The sequence below is a fragment of the Salmo salar genome, chromosome 09, assembly GCF_965601325.2.
Source record: "Salmo salar chromosome 09, fSalSal1, whole genome shotgun sequence".
In the NCBI taxonomy this organism is placed as follows: Eukaryota; Metazoa; Chordata; class Actinopteri; order Salmoniformes; family Salmonidae; genus Salmo; species Salmo salar.
The window spans coordinates 48823323-48850624 of NC_138299.1; the positions used below are offsets into that span (position 1 = coordinate 48823323).

Sequence of the window (27302 nt, forward strand, 5' to 3'; positions counted from 1 at the left end):
GGAGTCTGTAAAACGGCAGCCATCCCCTCCGGGCGCCATTCTACTCCACTCTCAGCCTCCATCTCTCTTCTCATCTCTCTGTCCCTCCCTCCCTCCCTCCTTCCTCTCCCCCTCCCTCCCTCCCTTCCTCCCTCCTTCATTTCTCTCTTTCCCGTTCTGTCCCTCTACATCCTCCCTCCCTCCCTCCCTCCCAATACTCCCTCCCTCCCTCCCTCCCCATCCTCCCTCCCTCCCCTCTTTCCCGTTCTGTCCCTCCCCATCCTCCTTCTCTCCCTCCCTCTCTTTCCCGTTCTGTCCCTCCCCATCCTCCCTCCCTCCCTCCATCCCTCAGTCCCCTCCCTCCCTACCTCAGCCACACCTCTGTGTTTACTTCAGTACACCTGGGAGCTAGGAGGAGCAAGAGGGACAGGTGTTTTATCCAGACATGGCCTGTCTCTGTCCCAAATTGCACCCTATTCCCTATTTAGTGCTACTACTTTTGACCAGGGTGTATAGGGCTGTGGTCAAAAGTAGTGCACTATATAGGCAATAGGGTGTCATTTGGGACATAACCAAGGTGGCAAGGCGCTGGGAAATCAGGTCAACATCCTAAACACACTGCCAAGAACGACAGAAGCTAAAAATAAAGATGTCACCAAGGGGGAGATGAGGAAGAGGAGAGGAAGAGGGGAGGAATAAACTAAATGAAAAGCAGAGGCTGTGAGGAGGGTTGGCTGCTGACTGAGGCTGTGAGACAGACAGGGTGGCCTAGAGAGAGCGAGAGAGAGAGAGAGAATGAAAAAAAAACAGGGAGAAACAGAGAGGGAGAGAGATGCCGTGTGGCTGGGTTGCTGGGAGGGGGTGTCTTCTCTTCCCATGATTGCCTCTGTGCCTGATTAAGGCAGCAGCCCCCTCTCCCCCTGGGTACTGACACAGTGTTCACCACACAACACAGGAGGAACAAGGATCAGGGGAGGAGGAGAGGAGGAATGAGGAGAGGAGAAAGGGAGGGATCAGAGGAGAGGAGGAGAGGGATCAGAAGAGGAGAGGGATCAGAGGAGAGGAAGAAAAGAGATTGCTCGAGGAACGGAAGAAAACAGAAAAGGAGAGGACCCAGGGCTAAGGGAGAGATGGTCTGTTTGTTACAGCTGGATTACATGGTCACGCATGGAGGTAAAGAACAAAGGAAGGGAAACGCATACCACACAGGAGGATAAGGAGAGAGAGAGAGAGAGAGAGAGAGAGAGAGAGAGAGAGAGAGAGAGAGAGGACATCTTAATTGAATAGTCATGTAGAGATATAGCAGTGTAGACTCTGGAGACTCAACAGAATGCCATCAGGCTGAAAGAGGAGAGTGATGGAGAGAGGCATCGATCACCTCTCAGACCCCCCACGTCTCTGTGCCATCAAAGGAGACAGTACTGCAGGGCTAGAGACAGGGCCTTGTGTCTAGTCAGCCTGGTGGGTGATTCTACGCTAGCGCGAGCAAAAAAAATGTTTGGTACCTCAGATTGTTCTGGAAATTCTCACATAGAAACTTAATTGGGAGGAAGGATGATGAATAAAAATTCTTTTTTAACATTTTATTTTTTTCACCTTTATTTAACCAGGTAGGCCAGTTGAGAACAACTTCTAATTTACAACTGTGACCTGGCCAAGATAAAGCAAAGCGACAAAAAACAACAGAGTTACACATGGAATAAACAAAAGTACAGTCAATAACACAATAGAAAAATCTGTATACATTGTGTGCAAATGGAGTAAGGAGGTAAGGATATAAATAGGCCATAGTAGCAAAGTAATTACAATTTAGCAAATTAACACTGAAGTGATAGATGTGCAGATGATGATGTGCAAGTAGAAATACTGGTGTACAAAAGAGCAAAAAAGTAAATAAAAACAATATGGGGATGAGGTAGGTAGTTGGATGGGCTATTTACAGATGGGCTATGTACAGCTGCAGCGATCGGTAAACTGCTCAGATAGCTGATGCTTAAAGTTAGTGAGGGAGATATAAGTCTTCAACTTCAGCAATTTTTGCAATTCGTTCCAGTCATTGGCAGCAGAGAACTGAAGGAAAGGCAGCCAAAGGAGGTGTTGGCTTTGGGGATGACCAGTGAGCTATACCTACTGGAGTGCGTGCTACGGGTGGGTGTTGCTATGGTGACCAGTGAGCTGAGATAAGGCAGAGCTTTACCTAGCAAAGACTTATAGATGACCTGGAGCCAGTGGGTCTGGCGACAAATTTGTAGTGAGGGCCAGCCAATGAGAGCATACAGGTTGCAGTGGTGGGTGGTATATGGGGCTTTGGTGACAAAACGGATGGCACTGTGATAGACTGCATCCAGTTTGCTGAGTAGAGTGTTGGAGGCTATTTTGTGAATGACATTGCCGAAGTCGAGAATCGGTAGGATAGTCAGTTTTACGAGGGTATGTTTGGCAGCGTGAGTGAAGGAGGCTTTGTTGCGAAATAGGAAGCCGATTCTAGATTTAATTTTTCATTGGAGATGCTTAATATGAGTCTGGAAGGAGAGTTTACCTTCTAGCCAGACACCTAGGTATTTGTTGTTGTCCACATATTCTAAGTCAGAATCGTCCAGAGTGGTGATGCTAGTCGGGCGGGCGGGTGCGGGCAGCGATTGGTTGAAGAGCATGCGTTTAATTTTACTAGCGTTTAAGAGCAATTGGAGGCCACGGAAGGAGAGTTGTATGGCATTGAAGCTCGTTTGGAGGTTTGTTAACACAGTGTCCAAAGAAGGGCCAGATGTATACTGAATGGTGTCGTCTGCGTAGAGGTGGATCAAGGAATCACCCGCAGCAAGAGCGACATCATTTCTATGTACAGAGAAAAGAGTCGGCCCGAGAATTGAACCCTGTGGTACCCCCATAGAGACTGCCAGAGGTCCGGACAACAGGCCCTCCGATTTGACACACTGAACTCTCTGAGAAGTAGTTGGTGAACCAGGCAAGGCAGTCATTGGAGAAACCAAGGCTGTCGAGTCTGCCGATAAGAATGTGGTGATTGACAGAGTCGAAAGCCTTGGCCTGGTCGATGAAGACGGCTGCACAGTACTGTCTTTTATCGATGGCGGTTATGATATCGTTTAGTACCTTGAGCGTGGCTGAGGTGCACCCGTGACCAGCTTGGAAACCGGATTGCACAGCGGAAAAGGTACGGTGGGATTCGAAATGGTCGGTGATATGTTTGTTAACTTGGCTTTCGAAGACTTTAGAAAGGCAGGGCAGGATGGATATAGGTCTGTAACAGTTTGGGTCTAGAGTGTCACCCCCTTTGAAGAGGGGGATGACCGCGGAAGCTTTCCAATCTTTAGGAATCTCGGACGATACAAAAGAGAGGTTGAACAGACTAGTAATAGGGGATGCAACAATGGCGGCGGATCATTTTAGAAAGAGAGGATCCAGATTGTCTAGCCCAGCTGATTTGTACGGGTCCAGGTTTTGCAGCTCTTTCAGAACATCTGAAATCTGGATTTGGGTGAAGGAGAAGCTGGGGAGGCTTGGGCAAGTAGCTGCGGGGGGTGCGGAGCTGTTGGCCGGGGTTGGGGTAGCCAGGATTAAAGCCAGGCCAGCCGTAGAAAAATGCTTATTGAAATTTTCGATTATCATGTATTTATCGGTGGTGACAGTGTTTCCTAGCCTCAGTGCAGTGGGCAGCTGGGAGGAGGTGCTCTTATTCTCCATGGACTTTAGTGTCCCAGAACGTTTTGGAGTTAGAGCTACAGGATGCAAATTTCTGTTTGAAAAAGCTAGCCTTTGCTTTCCTAACTGACTGTGTGTATTGATTCCTGACTTCTCTGAATAGTTGCATATCGCGGGGACTATTCGATGCTAGTGCAGTACGCCACAGGATGTTTTTGTGCTGGTCGAGGGCAGTCAGGTCTGAAGTGAACCAAGGGCTATATCTGTTCTTCTACATTTTTTGAAAGGGGGATGCTTATTTAAGATCGTGGGGAAATTACTTTTAAAGAACAACCAGGCATCCTCTACTGATGGGATGAGGTCAATATCCTTCCAGGATACCCGGGCCAGGTAGATTAGAAAACCCTGCTCGCAAAAGTGTTTTAGGGAGCGTTTGACAGTGATGACGGGTGGTCGTTTGGTCGCAGACCCATTACGGATGCAGGCAATGCGGCAGTGATCGCTGAGATCCTGATTGAAAACAGCAGAGGTGTATTTGGAGGGAAAGTTGGTCAGGATAATATCTATGAGGGTGCCTATGATTACGGATTTAAGGTTGTACCTGGTGTGTTCCTTGGTGATTTGTGTGAGATTGAGGGCATCTAGCTTAGATTGTAGGATGACCGGGGTGTTAAGCATATCCCAGGTTAGGTCACCTAACAGAACAAACTCTGAAAATAGATGGTGGGCAACCAATTCACATATGGTGTCCAGGGCACAGCTGGGAGCTGAGGGTGGTCTATAACAGGCGGCAACAGTAAGAGACTTATTTCTGGAGAGATTCATTTTTAAAATTAGAAGCTCAAACTGTTTGGGCATAGACCTGGAAAGTATGACAGAACTTTGCAAGCTATCTCTGCAGTAGATTGCAACTCCTCCCCCTTTGACAGTTCTATCTTGACGGAAAATGTTGTAGTTAGAGATGGAAATCTCTGATTTTTTGGTGGCCTTCCTAAGCCAGGATTCAGACACGGCAAGGACATCAGGGTTGGCGGAGTGTGCTAAAAGCAGTGAGTAAAAAAAACGTAGGGAGGAGGCTTCTGATGTTAACATGCATGAAACCAAGGCTTTTACGGTTACAGAAGTCAACAAATGAGAGTGCCTGCGGACACAGGGCCTGGGTTAATCTCCACATCACCTGAGGAACAGAAGAGGAGTAGGATGAGGGTACGGCTAAAAGATATCAAAACTGGTCGTCTAGTGCATTGGGACAGAGAATAAAAGGAGCAGTTTTCTGGGGGTGGTAGAATAGATTCAGGGCATAATGTACAGACAGGGGTATGGTAGGGTGTGAGTACAGTGGAGGTAAACCTAGGCATTGAGTGACGATAAGAGAGGATGCATCTCTGGAGGCACTAGTTATGCTAGGTGAGGTCACCCCGTGTGTGGGAGGTGGGACAAAATAGGTATCTGAGGCATGTAGAGTGGGACTAGGGGCGCCACAGTAAAATAAAACAATGATAACTACCCTAAACAGTATACAAGGCATATTGACATCAGACAGAGACATAAAGCGAGGCATAAATAAATCACAGGTGTTGATTGGGAGAGCTAGCTAAGACAACAACGGGTAAGACAACAACAGCTAATCAGCTAAGACAACAACAACAGGTAAAATGGCAATGAATGGGCAAGAAGGGTCAGTTAACTACACACAGGGCCTGAGTTCAAAGGCTGGGGCCGACAGATAAACAAAATAAACAAAAACGGAGTACCGTGATTAATGAACAGTCCAGCAAGCATCAGCTATGTAGCCAGGTGATCATAGGGTCCAGTGAACAGCAATAGATGAAACAGGGAAGTTGTTACTACGCTAGCAAGTTGGAGACACGGCTTTCATAAAGTTAGCAGGCCGGGGCTAGCAGAAGCATCTTCACCGACATCCGACAAAGGCCCGGTTGAGGGCACATCTGACGGTCAGCAGACCAGTCGTGATGGAACGGCGTGGCTCCGTGTCGACGAAGGGTCCAGGCCAATTGACAAAAGAGGTATTGTAGCTGGAGTAATTTTGTTTGCTAGCTGGGAGATGCGCCTGGCTCAAGGCTAACTGGTGCTAGCTTCGGGACAAGGGCGTTAGCCACTATAGCCATTCGGTAGGAGCTAGCTAGTTGCGATGATCCAATGCAAAGGTCCAGAGCTTACGGCAGGAATCCGGTGATGTAGTGGCTTCTAGTCGTGTTAGTGAAGAGTCCAGGAGGCATCAGCTGTGTAGCCGAGTGATCATAGGGTTCACTGAGCAGGCCGGGTGATGGGCCTGGCTCAAAGGCTAGCTTCGGGGCTGGGCCACTCGGTAGCAGCTAGCTAGCTGTGATGATCTGAAGTAATGGTCCAGTAATGGAGTAATCTGGAGTAATGGCTGAGAAAAGCAGTCTGATATGCTCAGGGTTGATATCACTCTGTGCAGACTGGCGGGTATTATCCAGGGTAAAAGCGGCTGGTGTCTGAGCTAGAGGTAAAGGCTGCTAGCAGTGGCTAACAATGACTAAATAGCTAGTAGCTAATTAGCTGGTTAGCATCTGATGCCTAGCTTCTGATGGAGGTTCTAGTTATAAGGTCTAAAAAAATAGCAGATCCGTTTCACATTGGGTGAGGCTTGTTGCCGGAAGGTATATTTAATTTAAAAATGGAAAAAGAGATTGAAATATATACAACAACAAAAAAGACTAAATTTACACAGGACAACGACAAACACGTCTGCACTGCTACGCCATATTTGTATCACAAACCAATTTCTTTGGGGGAAACTCCTGATTAAAGTGTCCATTCTAGACCTAGACATGCTTCCTGTGAAACCCTATGATCTGTGAACCTTCCATGATTTTTTCCCCCCATTTATTTAACTAGGCAAGTCAGTTAAGAAAAAACATCTTATTTTCAATAATGGCCTACCAGGAAACAGTGGGTTAACTACCTTGTTCAGGGGCAGAACAGATTTTTACCTTGTCAACTCAAGGATTCAATCCAGCAACTTTTTGGTTATTGGCCCTGCAGCTCTAACCACTAGGGCAGCAGCGTAGTAGTAACCGAAAGGTTGCAAGTTCGAATCCCTGAGCTGACAAGGTACAAATCTGTCATTCTGCCCTGAACAAGGCAGTTTAACCCACTGTTCCTAGGCCGTCATTGAAAATAAGAATTTGTTCTTAACTGACTTGCCTAGTTAAATAAATAAAAATAAACTAGGCTACCTCTGCATTGATGATCTATAATGTCAATTTCTATGTATAAAATGGGTCATATCATTAAAAGTACCAGAGAGCCCACTCTGGACATGTGATGTGTTTGAAGAGTATATCGTTACAACCAATGTGTCTAAAAAATAAGATACATTTTTTTTAAATGATTAATTTTGAGATATTTATATTAATATTTTTAATGTTGACTATATTGACGTGAATAATTTAGCATTTCAGAATCTCCATATTTTAGAGCACACTATAAGGAGGGTAATGATACAGTACCAAGAGGTTGTCTGTATCTGTCATGTTTGTCGTACGATGAAGGAGCGGACCAAAGTGCAGCTTGTGTATCGTTCCACATTTTCTTTATTAAACTGTGAAACTATGCAATACATACTGTCACGATTGTTGTCGTAGAGAGAATGGGACCAAAGCGCAGCGGGTTGCGTGCTCAACATATTTATTAATCAAATAATGCGAACACCACGGAAGAAAACAATAAACAAACTAACGACATGAAACAGTGACCGCAGGCTCAACAAAAAGCAGTGCTCTCAAACAACTACCCACGAAAAACAAAGACAAACACACCCTACTATATAGGACTCCCAATCAAAGGCAACTCAACACACCTGCCTTCAATTGAGAGTCCAACCCAATCAACTAGACATAGAAACACAGACATAGACCAGTGACAAACCCCATAATACATACATCAACTACCCTCTGCCACGTCCTGACCAAACTACAATAACCAAATATACTCTATACTGGTCAGGACATGACACATACAAAAAACAACAAACCGTGATGAAGTTTCAACATACACTTACTCCAAATCAATCTCCCACAAACCCAGGTGGGGAAAAACAACTACTTAAGTATGATCTCCAATGAGAGACAACGATGACCAGCTGCCTCTAATTGGAGATCATCCCAAACAAAGCCCAACATAGAAATCAAAAACTAGAACATAACAACATAGAAAATCTAAACTAGAAAAAAAAACCTGTCACGCCCTGACCTACTCTACCATAGAAAATAACAGCTTTCTATGGTCAGAACGTGACAGTATCATGTACGGTTCACAGAGCACAGGGTTTTACAGTATAATGATACCAAGATTTTGTCTGTATCATGTACGGTTCACAGATCACAGGGTTTTACAGTATAATGATACCAAAATTTTGTCTGTATCATGTACGGTTCACAGATCACAGGGTTTTACAGTATAATGATACCAAAATGTTGTCTGTATCATGTACGGTTCACAGATCACAGGGTTTTACAGTAATAATGATACCAAAATGTTGTCTGTATCATGTACGGTTCACAGATCACAGGGTTTTACAGTAATAATGATACCAAAATGTTGTCTGTTTTACAGGACGGATGTAGAGGTCTAAAAAAAATTGACACTTTCATCAAGATTTAAAAAAATAATAATAATGTTTTTTTCACACATACAAACGTAAAAAGCATGTCAAACATTCTTCCTCCCAATGAAGTTCCTATGTGAGAATTGCAGGAACATTCTGAGATACCCCAAAAACATGTTCCTCTCCCGCTGCTCTGACTGAACCTCTTCCCCAGACCTGAGTTTCAATCACAGGAGGTTGGTGGCGCCTTAATTGGGGAGGGTGTAGTCGTGGCAACGGTTCTAGCGGAATATGTGGAATGGTATCAAATATACCAAACACATGGTTTCCGTGGTTTCCGTGTGTTCCATTCCATTCGCTCCGTTACAGACATTATTATGAGCCGTCCTCCCCTCAGCAGCCTCCACTGGGTTCAATTACTATTTGAAATCTTTCAAACACTTTCAAGGTTTTCTCTATTCTGCCTGTAGTGCCAGAAGGATGGGGTTTGCACTTTTGGGACTATTCTATTGGTCCCCTGTCTCTCACACAAACACACCCACACACACACATGCACACACACAGATTAATCAATCCGATATAAAGTATTTGAAATTATTTTAAATAGTATTTTAACCCAGCTCTGATCTTCGATGCCCTTTGCATGTTCCTTCTGCTTGGCTGAGTAGTTTAGATGTCCTACTGGAATACACCAGACCAGACCAGACCAGACCAAACAGCCTTTTAGTGGTTTACTCTGTGACTCTCTCTCTTCTAAAGAAGGACAACTGCCCAGGCATTTGGGAGCTGAAGCTGCAGTGATGAGGAAATTGTTCTACTGTAGACCAAGGGGAATCTAGATTCAAACTGGGACTGAGAAATCCATTATCAACACTGAAGCCAGTAGTAGCTGTATAAAGAGAGAATGAGGTGTAACTCGTTCATACCTATTAGAGCTGGGCTAAATGTCGAAAATATCATATCACAATATTTTTTTTTAAATGTTGACGGTATTTGATGATTTTTTTTTATAATATAAGTTCTACATTTGCTTTATGAGTGATATTTAGGTGATTTCAATGAGGCTTTATGAGTGATTTTTAGGTGATTTCAATGGGGCTTTATGAGTGATATTTAGGTGATTTCAATGGGGCTTTATGAGTGATATTTAGGTGATTTCAATTGGACTTTATGATATTTAGGTGATTTCAATGGGGCTTTATGATATTTAGGTGATTTCAATGGGGCTTTATGATATTTAGGTGATTTCAATGGGGCTTTATGATATTTAGGTGATTTCAATGGGACTTTATGAGTGATATTTAGGTGATTTCAATTGGACTTTCTCCTTTCTTTTGTTTTATACTGCTCAATCAAACTTCAAGCCAAAATTATTTTCACAATTTTCAAAAATGTCTGTATTTCCTGCACTTGTTTGAGATCATTTCCACTCTGCCACGTAGGGCTGCACGATATGGCCCAAAAAAATCAAGGCCTTACTTTTAACCAAATATTGCAAATGCAATTTGACTTGATATTTATATCAAAACACTTGGGTGAACTGTTGGAATCATGGAAATATAATGATTAGTTATAATATAATAGTGGGTAGCCAGGAGGAATTATTGTGACATGTTAGGAACCAAAGTGTTGGTCAGTGTTTCCTAGGGAACCCTATAATCTTTTGCTACATTAAATGTGTTCTCTTAGCTGATTCATGTAGCTAGCTAACATATTCATGCTTCGCCTATTCCTCTTTGATTTAGAAGATACTGTTGCACCAATAACATGCTGATTTAGGCCTACACCATCACCGGTATCAGGCTTTATTAGCTAGCTACGTTTGCTCTGATTCTTAGTACATGTATTATCTAGCTAGTCAGCTAACTAGCGATTAGCATTAGCAGCTAAAACTATTTATTTTTAGCTTGCTAAGAAAAGACAAACTAGCTGTTTGCAGGCAATTAGATACACAAAGTAATAGTGTAATTATACTGTAGAACGCTTGTGGATTTATATTTGGAAGTAGAAATCAGCTTCGTTGTCTCCAACATCTTGTAGCTAATTGGGCTTCCGAGTGCCGCAGAAGTCTAAGGCACTGCATCTCAGTGCTAAAGGCGTCACTACAGACCCTGGTTTGATTCCAGGCTGTATCACAACCGGATGTGATTGGTAGACCTGTAGTGCTGCGCGCAATTGGCCCAGCGTTGTCCGGGATAGGGTTTGCCCGGGGTAGGTCATCATTGTAAATAAGAATTTGTTCTTTTTAACTGACTTGCCTAGTTATATAAAATGACTGAACGCAGAGTGGTCTTGTGAATGAGCAGCAGCAGCAACAACAACTGTGATCCTTGAGTGACGGGGTCCGCTTGGTCTGTGTGGAAAGCAGCATAGAGAGACATGACTCAAGTAGTAGAATAAACTACAGAGAACACCATGGTGTTTGTGAGAGTCTCATCTTTCCATAGATATTAGTTTGTAGGGAAAACTGTTCAAACTCTACAGACATTTTTGTGAGAAGACCAATTTTCGGGATGTCTCCTGGTCTGACAAACAGAGCTCTAGCTCTGCCACTTTACGCTACAGATGCAAAGAGTATGTCTTTTTATAATCCACACAAACGTGTCTCTGATAAGGAATCACAGAACAAACGTGTCTCTGATAAGGAATAACATGAGCTCTCGCCATTGCATTTCTATAAGGAACATTCCTAATATGTTGCCGGAACATTGCCTAGGTGGTAGTATTGCTTATAGAAACAGTAGAATGTTTGTATTGTCTCACATTTGCCATCTAAGCAATGATGATGCCAGTTATACAACAAAAAATGTATGTGAATGTATGCATTCACTACTGTAAGTCGCTCTGGATAAGAGCGTCTGCTAAATGACAAAAAAATTATAAGCATATCTCTACCATTATGTTATATATATATATATATATATATATATATATATATATATAATATGTATAAGAGATCAATGCTGCCTTTGCAGAGGTTGCATTTGACTATAACGCTGTTCCTGTTTCTCCTCGATGAACTATATATATTTGTTTTAATCCTTGTCTCATGCAAACGGAGTTCATACTGTAGGCTAACTTGTTTTTCCAATGGGCTGTGGTAAAACCGGAGGAAAAAGAAAGATGGCTGTTATGTTGTCACCCTGCCTAATAACCTTTTCCTCATAGAATTGCTCCCATTTTGTTTTTGAGTTCATCGAGGAGAAACAGGAACAGCATTATAGTCAAATGCAACCTCTGCTAAGGCAGCATTGATCTCTTCGTTCAGAAACACAACATCAAATCTGAAATAACATCTGGAGGCCATGCGCAATTTGTACAAAGCTGGCAGACAAAAGTTCCAGAAATGCGTGAAAGATTGATACTTTTTAAATTTATTGAACCTTTATTTAACTAGGCAAGTCAGTTAAGAACAAATTCTCATTTACAATGACGGCCTACCCCGGATGCCAATTTTGCGCCGCCCTATGGGGACTCCGATTAGAGCTGATATAAATACTATACATGCCAGTCTCTCTTGTCTATGAGTTGAAGAGAGACTGACTGCATCACTTCTTCTTTTTATAAGAAACATTAATGTGTTGAAAATCCCAAATTGTTTGCATAGTCAACTTACACACAGCTCTGACACACACACTTATCCCATCAGACATGCCACCAGGGGTCTTTTCACAGTCCCCAAATCCAGAACAAATTCCAGAAAGCATACAGTATTATATAGAGCCCTAATTGCTTGGAACTTCCTACCATCTCATCTCAAATAAACAGCAAACCTAGGTTTCAAAAAACAGAAAAAGCAACACCTCGCAGCACAACACCTCTCCCCTGTTTGACCTGGATAGTTTGTGTGTATGTATTGATATGTAGGCTACGTGTGCCTTTAAAAATGGATGTAGTTCTGTCCTTGAGCTGCTCTTGTCTAATGATTTTCTGTAGTATGTTTCATGTTCTGTGTGGACCGCAGGAAGACCAGCTGCTGCTTTTGCAACAGCTAATGGGGGAACCTAATAAACTACCAAATCACAACCGGAAGTGATACAGCTTGGATTTGAACCAGGGACTGTAGTGATGCCTCTTACGCTGAAATGCAGTGCCTTATGCTGCTGCGCCACTCGCGAGCCCTATGCATTCTGATAATAAACAAAGAAGCATAAATAATATTTCCTAGTGTCCTAACAAAATGTCCATATAAAACAATCGAAACGTCTAATGCAAATGCAAATTCAAAACGGCTAAAATTTCATTAACAAATCAAATCAAATCAAATCAAATGTATTTATATAGCCCTTCGTACATCAGCTGATATCTCAAAGTGCTGTACAGAAACCCAGCCTAAAACCCCAAACAGCAAGCAATGCATGTGAAAGAAGCACGGTGGCTAGGAAAAACTCCCTAGGAAAAACTCCCTAGAAAGGCCAAAAACCTAGGAAGAAACCTAGAGAGGAACCAGGCTATGAGGGGTGGCCAGTCCTCTTCTGGCTGTGCAGGGTGGATATTATAACAGAACATGGTCAAGATGTTAAAATGTTCATAAATGACCAGCATGGTCAAATAATAATAATCATAGTAGTTGTCGAGGGTGCAACAAGCACGTCCGGTGAACAGGTCAGGGTTCCATAGCCGCAGGCAGAACAGTTGAAACTGGAGCAGCAGCACGGCCAGGTGGACTGGGGACAGCAAGGAGTCATCATACCAGGTAGTCCTGAGGCATGGTCCTAGGGCTCAGGTCCTCCGAGAGAAAGACAGAAAGAGAGAAAGAGAGAATTAGAGAGAGCATATTTAAATTCACACAGGACACCGGATAAGACAAGAGAAATACTCCAGATGTAACAGACTGACCCTAGCCCCCCGACACATAAACTACTGCAGCATAAATACTGGAGGCTGAGACAATGACATTAGACAATACAGGGTGTTTTCTCTAGTGGGTCTCGAACCCAGGCCACCAGCACCAATGACAAACACCCTAACCAGTGACAGATATCTCAATGGCATGTGGTTATTGGTTCAGAGGAACCCCTAACCCCTCCTCCCTATATGAAACAACTTGATAGGTGTAAGCAACAGGGTGAACGCACTTTGTTAAGTAAATCTCAGCTCTGTTAAATGACACACTCAAGAAAAGGTTTTATTGATCCTAGTGATACAGGAGTATAATTAAAGCAGGTTAAAATTCCCTACCAACATTAGACAACTATACAGAAGGCCCTGGGGCGGCAGTGTAGCCTAGTGGTTAGAGCGTTGGACCAGTAACCGAAAGGTTGCAAATTCAAATCCCTAAGCTGACAAGGTACAAATCTGTCGTTCTACCCCTGAACAAGTCAGTTAACCCACTGTTCCTAGGCCGTCATTGAAAATAAGAATTTGTTCTTAACTGACTTGCCTAGTTAAATAAAAAATAAGTCAATCTAATTAATGATGAGAGAACAGTCAGATGAACTGATGTGGTGGTGGTGTAGCAGTGAACTCAGAGAACTGTTGTGAGTTCAAATCCCAGCTGAAGGAGGATGTGTTGAATAAATGAACATGGATTATCTCTCTGGCTAGATGCCATGTGTGTATTTTCTAGCTGAGTGACACAAAGGGGGTTTTGTTCAGTAGGGCACAATGTGTCGTGCAGCAGGGCACAATGTGTCGTTCATTTTTTATTTTTTTTAAACTAGGCAAGTCAGTTAAGAACAAATTATTATTTACAATGACGGCCTACCAAAAGGCAAAAGGCCTCCTGCGGGGACGGGGGATGGGATAAAAATAATAATAATAATATATAAATATAGGACATAACACATTATGACAAGAGACAACAGTACATTACATAAAAAGAGACCTAAGACAACAACATAACAACACAGCATGGCAGCAACACATGACAACACAACATGGTAGCAACAACATAACAACACAGCATGGTAGCAACACATGACAACACAGCACGGTAGCAACACATGACAACACAGCATGGCAGCATAACATGACAACACAACATGGCAGCAACACATGACAACACAGCATTGCAGCAACACAACATGACAACACAACATGGCAGCAACACAACATGACAACACAACATGGCAGCAACACAACATGACAACACAACATGGCAGCAACACAACATGACAACACAGCATGGTAGAAGCACATGACAACACAGCATGGCAGCAACACATGAAAACACAGCATGGTAGCAGCACATTACAACACAGCATGGCAGCAACACAACATGACAACACAGCATGGTAGCAACACATAACAACACAGCATGGCAGCAACACAACATGACAACACAGCATAGTAGCAACACATGACAACACAGCATGGTAGCAGCACATGACAACACAGCATGGCAGCAACACAACATGACAACACAGCATGGTAGCAACACAACATGAGAACACAGCATGGTAGCAATACAACATGACAACACAGCATGCTAGCAACACAACACAACATGACAACACAGCATGGTAGCAACACAACATGACAACACAGCATGGTAGCAACACAACATGACAACACAACATGGTAGCAGCACAACATGGTAGCAACACAACATGGTAGGAACATTATTGGGCACAGACAACAGCACAAAGGGCAAGAAGGTAGAGACAACAATACATCACACAAAGCAGCCACAACTGTCAGTAAGAGTGTCCATGATTGAGTCTTTGAATGAAGAGATTGAGAGAAAACTGTCCAGTTTGAGTGTTTGTTGCAGCCCGTTCCAGTCGCTAGCTGCAGCGAACTGAAAAGACGAGTGACCCAGGGATGTGTGTGCTTTGGGGACCTTTAACAGAATATGACTGGCAGAACGGGTGTTGTATGTGGAGGATGAGGGATGCAGTAGATATCTCAGATAGGGGCAAGTGAAGCCTAAGAGGGTTTTATAAATAAGCATCAACCAGTGGGTTTTGCGACAGGTATACAGAGATGACCGGTTTACAGTGGAATATCGAGTGCAGCAATGTGCCCAATAAGGAGCATTGGTGGCAAATCTGATGGCCGAATGGTAAAGAACATCTAACCACTCGAAAGCACCCTTACCTGCCGATCTACAAATTACGTCTCCGTAATCTAGCATGGGTAGGATGGTCATCTGAATCACGGTTAGTCTAGATTTAACTTTAGCCTGCAGCTTTGATATGTGCCGAGAGAAGGACAGTGTACTGTCTAGCCATACTCCCAAGTACTTGTATGAGGTGACTACCTCAAGCTCTAAACCCTCAGAGGTAGTAATCACACCTGTGGGGAGAGGGGCATTCTTCTTACCAAACCACATGGCCTTTGTTTTGGAGGTTGTTCAGAACAAGGTTAAGGGCAGAGAAAGCTTGTTGGACACTAAGAAAGCTTTGTTGTAGAGCGTTTAACACAAAATCCGGGGAGGGGCCAGCTGAGTATAAGACTGTATCATCTGCAACAAAGCCTTCCTATCGCCTGAGCTATGTTGTTGATGTAAATTGAGAAAAGCGTGGGGCCTAGGATTGAGCCTTGGGGTACTCCCTTGGTGACAGGCAGTGGCTGAGACAGCAGATGTTCTGACTTTATACACTGCACTCTTTGAGAGAGGTAGTTAGCAAACCAGGCCAAAGACCCCTCAGAGACACCAATACTCCTTAGCTGGCCCACAAGAATGGAATGGTCTACCGTATCAAAAGCTTTGCCCAAGTCAATAAAAATAGCAGGACAACATTGCTTAGAATCAAGGGCAATGGTAACATCATTGAGGACCTTGAAGGTTGCAGTGACACATCCATAACCTGAGCGGAACCCAGATTGCATTCCAGAGAGAATACTATAGACATCAAAAAAGTTTTTCCAATGTAAGCACAATGTGTCGTTCAGTAGGGCATTTATAGAAATATAGTGCGTAGAGAGGAAACATCTGCAACATTCTATGATGTTTGTCTACTGAACGTAGTCAAGCGGAGGTGGGAAAGAGGAGATGAGGGAATGAAAAGGCTTCTTCTGCTTTAAAGTCCTAATATGTTGATGGCCTTCATCTTTGTTTGTGCCGTTCTTCTACAACATGCTTCTCCCTCCCCCCCTCCTCCCTCCTCCCTCATCCCCTCCTCGCGCATCAACCCCTCCTCCCCGCTTCCCCACCTCCCTCCTTTCCCCTCCTCCCGCATCCCCCCTCCTCCCCTCCTCTCCCCTCCTCCCCCATCCCCCCTCTTCCCCTCCTCCCCATCCCCCCTCCTCCCCTCCCCCTATTCCCCTCCTCCCCATCCCCCCTCCTCCCCTCCTCTCCCCTCCTCCCCATCCCCCCTCCTCCCCTCCTCTCCCCTCCTCCCCATCCCCCTCCTCCCATCTTCCCCTCCTCCCCCATCCCCCCTCCTCCCTTCCTCCCTCCTCCCCTCCCCCCTCTTCCCCTCCTCCCCCATCCCCCCTCCTCCCATCTTCCCCTCCTCCCCATCCTCCCTTCCTCCTTCCTCCCCTCCCCCCTCTTCCCCTCCTCCCCATCCCCCCTCCTCCCATCTTCCCCTCCTCCCATCCCCCCTCCTCCCTTCCTCCTTCCTCCCCTCCGCCCTCCCCCCTCTTCCCCTCCTCCCCATCCCCCATCCCCCCCTCCTCCCTTCCTCCCTCCTCCCCTCCCCCTCTTCCCCTCCTCCCCCATCCCCCCTCTTCCCCTCCTCCCCATCCCCCCTCTTCCCCTCTTCCCCTCCTCACTCCTCGCCATCCCCCCTCCTCCTCCCATCTTCCCCTCCTCCCCATCCCCCCTCCTCCCCATCCCCCCTCTTCCCCTCCTCCCTCCTCCCCTCCTCCCCTCCCCCCTCTCCCCTCCTCCCCCCCTCCCCTCTCTCCTCTCTCCTCTCCCCTCCATTCCATTTCCCTCACGTCCCTGGATGTCACTAGAGTCTCAGAACACTCTGTGCCTCTCAGCCAAAGGGCATCAGGGTGAGGTGTGACGGGGCCGTATTATTATCTGGACTTTAACTAACTAGACCCGTGGAGTATTACAGTTATTCTATAGACAGACTACACTACATGCATATTGGGAAGAATCTTAACTTGATTTACATGATCTGAATCCTCTGTGAGGAGAAGTGTTCCAAAGGAGCAGCTGCTAGAGTAAGGGAGAGTGGGGTAAGTTGAGCCAAAGGGGTAAGTTGAGTTCCCCTTGTTTCAGTGAAACCATGCACAAAATTCATAATTTGACAAATATTTAGGTATGTGAAGGAAGACATCACATGAAAAAAACAATGGTAAGCAAGTTAGGTCCCCCCCCAAAAAAAGATTTTCACCAAGTCAAAGGAATGTATTGTGTCGGAGCAGTGGTCACCAACCTTGTCTGAGTCCAGATCACTTTCTGAGTCAAAATCACTTTCTGAGTCAAAATCACTTTCTGAGTCAAAATCACTTTCTGACTGCGGTTGAAAATTAGCCGGCACTTTTACTGAAATGTTGATTAATGCGCACTGTCCCTGTAAAAATAAAAAATAAACTCAAACTCCATATCTGGGATAAGTTGTCCCAAAAGACCACTTTTGTTTTGTTTTCAAAACTGTAACGTTTTACATGAATTCTGATTATTTACAGGGATACACAACATCCTGAAATATATGTAGATATCCTTGTTAGAAAAACATATATATATTTACAAAAAAATGGGGGACTGGAAATGATCATGTAAAGGACAATTACATTGGTGGAAGCTACAATCTGCAATATTAAAGCTGATCTACCCCCCCCCCCCCAAAAAAAAAAAAGATTATAAAAAGTCTAAACTTACCCCACTGTCCCTTACAGTCAGTCAGGAAGTGGGTCACAGCAGCTGTATTATATAGGTACTGAATGTGGAGATGGTGCTGCAAGAGGATGGGGACTCTCACTGTGTGTGTGTGTGTGTGTGTGTGTGTGTGTGTGTGTGTGTGTGTGTGTGTGTGTGTGTGTGTGTGTGTGTGTGTGTGTGTGTGTGTGTGTGTGTGTGTGTGTGTGTGTGTGTGTGTGTGTGTGTAATCTAAGGCAGTGACTTGTACCCAGCAGCTTCACATATAGGCAATCCTCAGAATAAGCAGTCTTCCATAGGAATGAATGGAATTCTACAGTCTTTCATTTCAATGGGACAAAATTACATGTTTAAGTATTTTTGTGTTTTAGTAGGGACAGTAATATTAAATACTAATATATATATATATATAATATAATATATTCATATATTTTAAAAAGTATACTTTCACATAATATAATGTAAAAGTATACATTAAAGGGTTGGTAGCATAAATGAATAAATAATAATAATAATAATAAATAAATAACCACGTTACATATGGATTTGCATTAGTATATACATCAAAAGTCACAATGCAAAGTCACACTTCACTTTTCTACACTGATATGCATCAATTTAAAATATTTTACTGAGTTACAGTTCATATAAGGATATCAGTCAATTTAAATAAATTCATTAGTCACTAATCTATGGATTTCACATGACTGGGAATACAGATATGCATCTTGTTGGTCACAGAGCTTGGGACATGGATCAGAAAACCAGTCAGTATCTGGTGTGACCACCATTTGCCTCATGCAGCACGACACATCTCCTTCTCACAGAGTTGATCAGGCTGTTGATTGTGGCCTGTGGAATGTTGGTCCCACCCCTCTTCAATGGCTGTGCAAAGTTTCTGGATATTGGCGGGAACTGGAACACGGTGTAATACACGTCGATCCAGAGCATCCCAAACATGCTCAATGGGTGACATGTCTGGTGAGTATGCAGGCCATGGAAGAACTGGGACATTTTCAGCTTCCAGGAATTGTGTACAGATCCTTGCGATATGGGGCTGTGCATTATCATGCTGAAACATGAGGTGATGGCGGTGGATGAATGGCACGACAATGGGCCTCAGGATCTCGTCACGGTATCTCTGAGCGTTCATGTTGCCATCGATAAAATGCAATAGTGTTTGTTGTCCGTAGCTTATGCCTGCCCCATACCATAACCCCACCTCCACCATGGGGCACTCTGTTCCCAACGTTGACGTCAACGCTCGCCAACACGACGCCATGATTCATCCAGCGTGCCAGTGGTCATCGAAGATGAGCATTTTCCCACTGAAGTCGGTTATGACGCCAAACTGCAATCAGGTCAAGATCCTGGTGAAGACGATGAGCACACAGATGAGCTTTCCTGAGATGGTTTCTGACAGTTTGTGCAGAAATTCTTTGCTTGTGCAAAACCCACAGTTGCACCACAGTTTCATCAGCTTTCCGTGTGGCTGGTCTCTGACGATCCCGCAGGTGAAGAAGCCGGATGTGGAGGTCCACCTGTGTAATGATCATGCTGTTTTAATCAGCTTCTTGAAATGCCACACCTGTCAGGTGGGATGGATTCTCTTGGTAAAGGAGAAATACTCACTAACAGGGATGTAAACAACATTTGTGCACAACATTTCAGAGTAATTCACTTTTTGTGCATCTGGAACATTTATGGGATCTTTTATTTCAGCTCATGAAACATGGGACCAACACTTTACAGGTTACGTTTATATTTTTGTTCAGTGTAGATATGACAAAAACTTACCTTGTATTATCATTCCCTTCAGACGACTGATTCAATATTTTATTCATCAAATGTTTTTTTTTGTGTTATAAAATAGTCATGTTAAAATCAAATCAAATGAAATTGTATTTGTCACATGCGCCGAATGCAGCACCTTACAGTGAAATGCTTACTTAACCAACAATGCAGTTTTAAGAAATACCCCCCAAAAAGTAAGAGATAAGAATAACAAATAATTAAAGAGCAGCAGTAAATAACAATAGCGAGGCTATATACAGGGGGTACCGGTACAGAATCAATGTGTCGAGGTAATTGAGGTAATATGTACATGTAGGTAGAGTTATTAAAGTGACTATGCATAGATAATAACAGAGAGTAGCAGCAGCGTTCCAGTGGGCAATGCAAATAGTCTGGGTAGCCATTTGATTAGCTGTTCAGGAGTCTTATGGTTTGGGGGTAGAAACTATTTAGGAGCCTCTTGGACCTAGACTTGGTGCTCCGGTACCGCTTGCCGTGCGGTAGCAGAGAGAATAGTCTATGTCTAGGGTGGCTGGAGTCTTTGACAATTTTTTGGGCCTTCCTCTGACACCACCTGGTATAGAGGTCCTGGATGGCAGGAAGCTTGGCCCCAGTGATGTACTGGGCCGTACTCACTACCCTCTGTAGTGCCTTGCGGTCGGAGGCCGAGCAGTTGCAATACCAGGCGGTGATGCAACCCGTCAGGATGCTCTCGATGGTGCAGCTGTAAAACCTTTTGAGGATCTGAGGACCCATGCCAAATCTTTTCAGTCTCCTGAGGGGGAATAGGTTTTGTCATGCCCTCTTCATGACTGTCTTGGTGTGCTTGAACTATGTTAGTTTGTTGGTGATGTGGACGCCAAGGAACTTGAAGCTCTCAACCTGCTTCACTACAGCCCCGTTGATGAGAATGGGGGCGTGCTCGGTCCTCCTTTTGCTTTAGTCCACAATCATCTCCTTTGTCTTGATCACGTTGAGGGAGAGGTTGTTGTCCTGGCACCACACAGTCAGGTCTCTGACCTCCTCCCTATAGGCTGTCTCATAGTTGTCTGTGATCAGGCCTACCACTGTTGTGTCACCTGAACATTTTGGGAAAGTTACCAGAATTTTGTCAAAATTGAGCCCACAACATTCCCTGTAAAAATTGAGCCCACAACATTCCCTTTAAGAATTGAGCCCACAACATTCCCTGTAAGAATTTGGCCCACAACATTCCCTTTAAGAATTGGGCCCACAACATTCCCTGGAAGAATTGAGCCCACAACATTCCCTGGAAGAATTGAGCCCACAACATTTCCTGGAAGAATTGAGCCCACAACATTCCCTGGAAGAATGGAGCCCACAATATTCCCTGGAAGAATTGAGCCCACAATATTCGGGTTGCTAGCGGCACGGGCATACCAAAGGAGTCCCACAGGACTACATTATACTGAGAAGAGTTGGTGATAAATAGAGAGTAGGGGAGAAAGGAGAGGAGGAAAGGAGAGTAGGGGAGGGGAGGAAAGGAAAGGAGAGGAGAGGAGAGGAGGAAAGGAGAGGAGAGGAGGAAAGGAGGGGAGGAAAGGAGAGGAGGAAAGGAGGGGATGAAAGGAGAGGAGAGGAGAGGAGGAGAGGAGAGGAGGAAAGGAGAGGAGAGGAGAGGAGAGGAGGAAAGGAGAGGAGAGGAGGAAAGGAGAGGCGAGGAGGAGGGGAGAGGAGGAGGGGAGAGGAGGGGAGGAAAGGAAAGGAGAGGAGAGGAGGGGAGGAAAGGAAAGGAGAGGATAGGAGGAAAGGAGGGGAGGAAAGGAGAGGAGAGGAGAGGAGGAAAGGAGAGGAGAGGAGGAAAGGAGAGAAGAGGAGGAGGGGAGAGGAGGGGAGGAAAGGAGGGGAGGAAAGGAGAAGAGGGGATGAAAGGAGAGGAGAGGAGGAAAGGAGAGTAGGGGAGGAAAGGAGAGGAGAGGAGGAGGGGAGAGGAGGAGAGGAAAGGAGAGGAGGAGGGGAGGAAAGGAGAGTAGGGGAGGAAAGGGTGTGTGTGTGTGTGTGTGTGTGTGTGTGTGTGTGTGTGTGTGTGTGTGTGTGTGTGTGTGTGTGTGTGTGTGTGTGTGTGTGTGTGTGTGTGTGTGTGTGTGTACGTGCGTGCGTGCGTGTGTGTGTGTGTGACTCTAGGTATACTTAAAGCTACAGTCTGGCATTTGTAAAACAACAAATGCCACCCCGCCACTTATTTTTGTATACAGCTGAGGGTTAAGGAAATGCATCTCCTCCTTTGTGTCCTCTGGTTGCCTAGCACCGCGATGACACCATGTGTCAGACTACTGTGTGATAGATGTGGTTGTCATGGCAGCCATGGGAGCCAACGTGGATAGCCAATGACAGAGCTGTCCTAGAGGGGCCTGGCGACCGTCGTCATGGACAGCAGCTGACCTTTGACCTCTAACCTTTTCACCAAGCTGGTTATTATTCCTCATGTCATTTCCTGTTCCTGTCTCACCCTGTCACTAATTAACCTTCTCTTCTTTCTCCCCTTCTCTTTTCTCTCTATCCTTTTCTCCCTTTCTGTTGACTTCTCTCTTCTCTTCTCTTCTCCTCTCTTCTCTCCTCTTGCCTTCTCTTCTTCTCTTCTCGTCTCTCTTCTTCTCTTCTCTTCTCTTCTCTTCTCCTCTTCTCCTCTCCTCTCTTCTCTCTCCTCTCCTCTACTCTTGTCTCTTTTCTCCTCTCCTCTTCTCTCCTCTTTTCTCCTCTCCTCTCATCTTCTCCTCTTCTCCTCTCTTCTCTCTCCTCTTCTCTCTTCTCTCTTCTCTCCTCTTCTCTCTCTCCTCTCCTCTTCTCTCCTCTTTTTTCTCCTCTCCTCTCATCCTCCCTCTTCCCCTCTTCTCTTCTCCTCTCCTCTTCTCTCTTCTCCTCTCCTCGTCTCCTCTCCTCTTCCTCCTCTCCTTCTCTTCTCCTCTCCTCTCCTCTCTTCTCTCTCCTCTTCTCTCTTCTCTCCTACTTTCTCCTCTCTCCTCTCCTCCCTTCTCTCCTACTTTCTCCTATTCTCTTCTACTCCTCTTCTCTTCACTTCTCTTCCCTTCTCCTCTTTTTCCTCTCTCTCTATTCTCACAGCAAAACATTTCATGTGAAAGTGATAGATGATGAGGAGTATGAGAAAAACAAGAACTTCTTCCTGGAGCTGGCCGAGCCTCGCATGGTAGACATGAGCCTGCAGAAAGGTGCAGTACTGACACCCCTCCTCCTTCACTTCCTCCCCTTCTACCCTCCTCTCATCCCCTAGGACCCCTCAACTTTCTTCCTCCTTTCCCTGGATGTAATAGCACTGTTTCTATACTTCTCTCTCTCTCTTTCTCTCCCTCTCTGTCTCTCTCTCTCTGTCTCTCTCTCTCTGTCTCGCTCTCCTGTATTCTCCCTTTCACTTTGGTTGAATCTCAGCACACTCTCTCTTTTGCATCCATATCAGACCTTCACCCTTGTCTACTGACTACTGTCTACCGACTACTGTCTACTGACTACTGACTACTGTCTACTGTCTACCGACTACTGTCTACTGTCTACCGACTACTGTCTACTGACTACTGTCTACTGACTACTGTCTACCGACTACTGTCTACTGACTACTGTCTACCGACTACTGTCTACTGACTACTGTCTACTGACTACTGTCTACTGTCTACTGACTACTGTCTACTGTATACTGACTACTGACTACTGACTACTGTCTACTGACTACTGTCTACTGACTACTGTCTACTGTCTACTGACTACTGTCTACTGTCTACTGACTACTGTCTACTGTCTACTGACTACCGTCTACTAACTACCGTCTACTGACTACTGACTACTGACTACCGACTACTGTCTACCGACTACTGTCTACTGACTACTGACTACTGTCTACTGACTACTGTCTACTGTCTACTGTCTACTGACTACTGTCTACTGACTACTGACTACCGACTACTGTCTACTGACTACTGACTACTGTCTACTGACTACTGTCTACTGACTACTGACTACTGTCTACTGAGTACTGTCTACCGACTACTGTCTACTGAGTACTGTCTACCGACTACTGTCTACTGTCTACTGACTACTGTCTACTGAGTACTGTCTACCGACTAATGTCTACTGTCTACTGACTACTGTGTACTGTCTACTGACTACTGTCTACTGAGTACTGTCTACCGACTACTGTCTACTGTCTACTGACTACTGTCTACTGTCTATTGACTATTGTCTACTGACTACTGACTACTGTCTACTGTCTACTGTCCACCGACTACTGTCCACTGTCTACTGACTACTGTCTACTGTCTACTGTCTACTGACTACTGTCTACTGTCTACTGTCTACTGACTACTGTCTACTGAGTACTGTCTACCGACTACTGTCTACTGTCTACTGACTACTGTCAACTGTCTACTGACTACTGTCTACTGACTACTGTCTACTGACTGTCTACCGACTACTGTCAACTGACTACTGACTACTGACTGTCTACCGACTACTGTCTACTGTCTACTGACTACTGTCTATTGACTACTGTCTACTGAGTACTGTCTACCGACTACTGTCTACTGTCTACTGACTACTGTCTACTGTCTACTGTCTAATGACTACTGTCTACTGTCTACTGACTACTGTCTACTGTCTACTGACTACTGTCTACTGAGTACTGTCTACCAATTATTGTCTACTGTCTACTGTCTACTGTCTACTGACTACTGTCTACTGACTACTGTCTACTGTCTACTGACTACTGACTACTGTCTACTGAGTACTGTCTACCGACTACTGTCTACTGTCTACTGACTACTGTCTACTGACTACTGTCTACTGACTACTGACTACTGACTACTGTCTACTGACTACTGTCTACTGTCTACTGACTACTGACTGCTGTCTACTGACTACTGGCTACTGTCTACTGACTACGTTCTACTGACTACTGTCTACTGACTACTGTCTACTGTCTACTGACTACTGTCTACTGTCTACTGACTACTGTCTACTGACAAATGTCGACCGACTACTGTCTACCGACTAATGTCTACCGATTAATGTCTACTGACTACTGTCTACTGTCTACTGACTACTGACTACTGACTACTGTCTACTGACTACTGTCTACTGACTACTGTTTAATGACTACTGTCTACTGACTACTGTCTACTGACTACTGACTACTGTCTACTGACTGTCTACCGACTACTGTCTACTGTCTATTGACTACTGTCTATTGTCTACCGACTACTGTCTACCGACTACTGTCTACTGACTACTGTCTACTGTCTACTGTCTACTGACTACTGACTGCTGTCTACTGACTACGTTCTACTGACTACTGTCTACTGACTACTGTCTACTGTCTACTGACTACTGTCTACTGTCTACTGTCTACTGACTACTGTCTACTGACAAATGTCAACCGACTACTGTCTACTGACTACTGTCTACCGACTAATGTCTACTGACTACTGTCTACTGACTACTGTCTACTGTCTACTGACTACTTTCTTCTGACTACTGTCTACCGACGAATGTCTACTGTCTACTGTCTACTGACTACTGTCTACTGTCTACTGACTACCGACTACTGTCTACTGACTAATGTCTACTGACTACTGTCTACTGTCTACTGACTACTGTCTACTGACTACTGACTACTGTCTACTGACTACTGTCGACTGACTACCGTCTACTGTCTACCGACTAATGTCTACTGTCTACTGACTACTGTCTACTGACTACTGTCTACTGACTACTGTCTTCTGAGTACTGTCTACCGACTACTGTCTACTGTCTACTGACTACTGTCTACTGTCTACTGTCTACTGACTAATGTCTACTGTCTACTGACTACTTTCTACTGACTACTGTCTACCGACTAATGTCTACTGTCTAATGTCTACTGACTACTGTCTACTGTCTACTGAGTACCGACTACTGTCTACTGACTACTGTCTACTGTCTACTGACTACTGACTACTGTCTACTGTCTACTGTCTACTGTCTACTGACTACTGTCTACTGACTACTAACTAATGTCTACTGTCTACTGTCCACTGACTACTGACTACTGTCCACTGACTACTGTCTACTGACTACTGTCAACTGACTACTGTCTACTGACTACTGTCTACTGACTACTGACTACTGTCTACTGACTACTGTCTACTGACTACTGACTAATGTCTACTGACTACTGTCTACTGTCTACTGACTACTGTCTACTGACTACTGACTACTGTCTACTGACTACTGTCGACTGACTACCGTCTACTGTCTACCGACTAATGTCTACTGTCTACTGACTACTGTCTACTGACTACTGTCTACTGACTACTGTCTTCTGAGTACTGTCTACCGACTACTGTCTACTGTCTACTGACTACTGTCTACTGTCTACTGTCTACTGACTAATGTCTACTGTCTACTGACTACTTTCTACTGACTACTGTCTACCGACTAATGTCTACTGTCTAATGTCTACTGACTACTGTCTACTGTCTACTGAGTACCGACTACTGTCTACTGACTACTGTCTACTGTCTACTGACTACTGACTACTGTCTACTGTCTACTGTCTACTGTCTACTGACTACTGTCTACTGACTACTAACTAATGTCTACTGTCTACTGTCCACTGACTACTGACTACTGTCCACTGACTACTGTCTACTGACTACTGTCAACTGACTACTGTCTACTGACTACTGTCTACTGACTACTGACTACTGTCTACTGACTACTGTCTACTGACTACTGTCTACTGTCAACTGACTACTGTTCACCTGTACTTCTCAAAACAGACACTACGCTGTAACACTTCTCTACCTGGACACGACACTGAAACACTTCTCTACCTGGACACTACACTGAAACACTTCTCTACCTGGACACTACCCTGGACACTACACTGTAACACTTCTCTACCAGGACACTACACTGAAACACTTCTCTACCTAGACACTACACTGAAACACTTCTCTACCTGGACACTACCCTGGACACTACACTGTAACACTTCTCTACCAGGACACTACACTACAACACTTCTCTACCTGGACACTACACTGAAACACTTCTCTACCAGGACACCACCCTGGACACGACACTGAAACACTTCCCTACCTGCCATGTTCCTCATGTTAACATTGTAACAGTCTATCCCTGGACCACTGCTATGGTCCTCATGATAACGTTGTAACAGTCTGTCTCGGGCCCCAGGCCGTGTTCTTAGCCACCCGTCTCTGGGCATTTCATTCTCACGTAGAGAAGAGGAGGGAGAGGAAGTCCAAGCTAGTTCTCATCAAAAGTTTGGTGTTGTTTAGTTCAGCTGGTTGTTGGTAATGTCTGCTGAAAGATCCGACAGGCGTTTTCTGAAGATGTGCTGCGTACTATTATCTAATGCCCTGTTACATCACCAAGCAGGAGACCAGGGGGGGTGCATGGGAGGGAGAGAGGTGCTGGCAACCTGGAGGAGAGGAGTAGAAGGTGCCGCGTCTATACACACAGACATGTCAGCACACACATACACACAGGTACATTATTGACAAATTTGGGTTCATGCCAGTC

The 27302-nt window shown here is 44.7% G+C and overlaps 1 protein-coding gene across 3 annotated transcripts in view; it reads left to right on the forward strand.

Annotated features, from left to right (window-relative positions):
* LOC106591009 (sodium/calcium exchanger 3) overlaps positions 1 to 27302 on the forward strand; it is a 241767-nt gene that overhangs the window by 132553 nt on the left and 81912 nt on the right. For all 3 annotated transcript variants that reach the window (XM_045723739.2, XM_045723740.2, XM_045723741.2), the window contains exon 3: positions 22833 to 22939. In XM_045723739.2, the coding sequence (XP_045579695.1) occupies positions 22833 to 22939 (107 nt within the window). The remainder of the gene's footprint in view (positions 1 to 22832; positions 22940 to 27302) is intronic.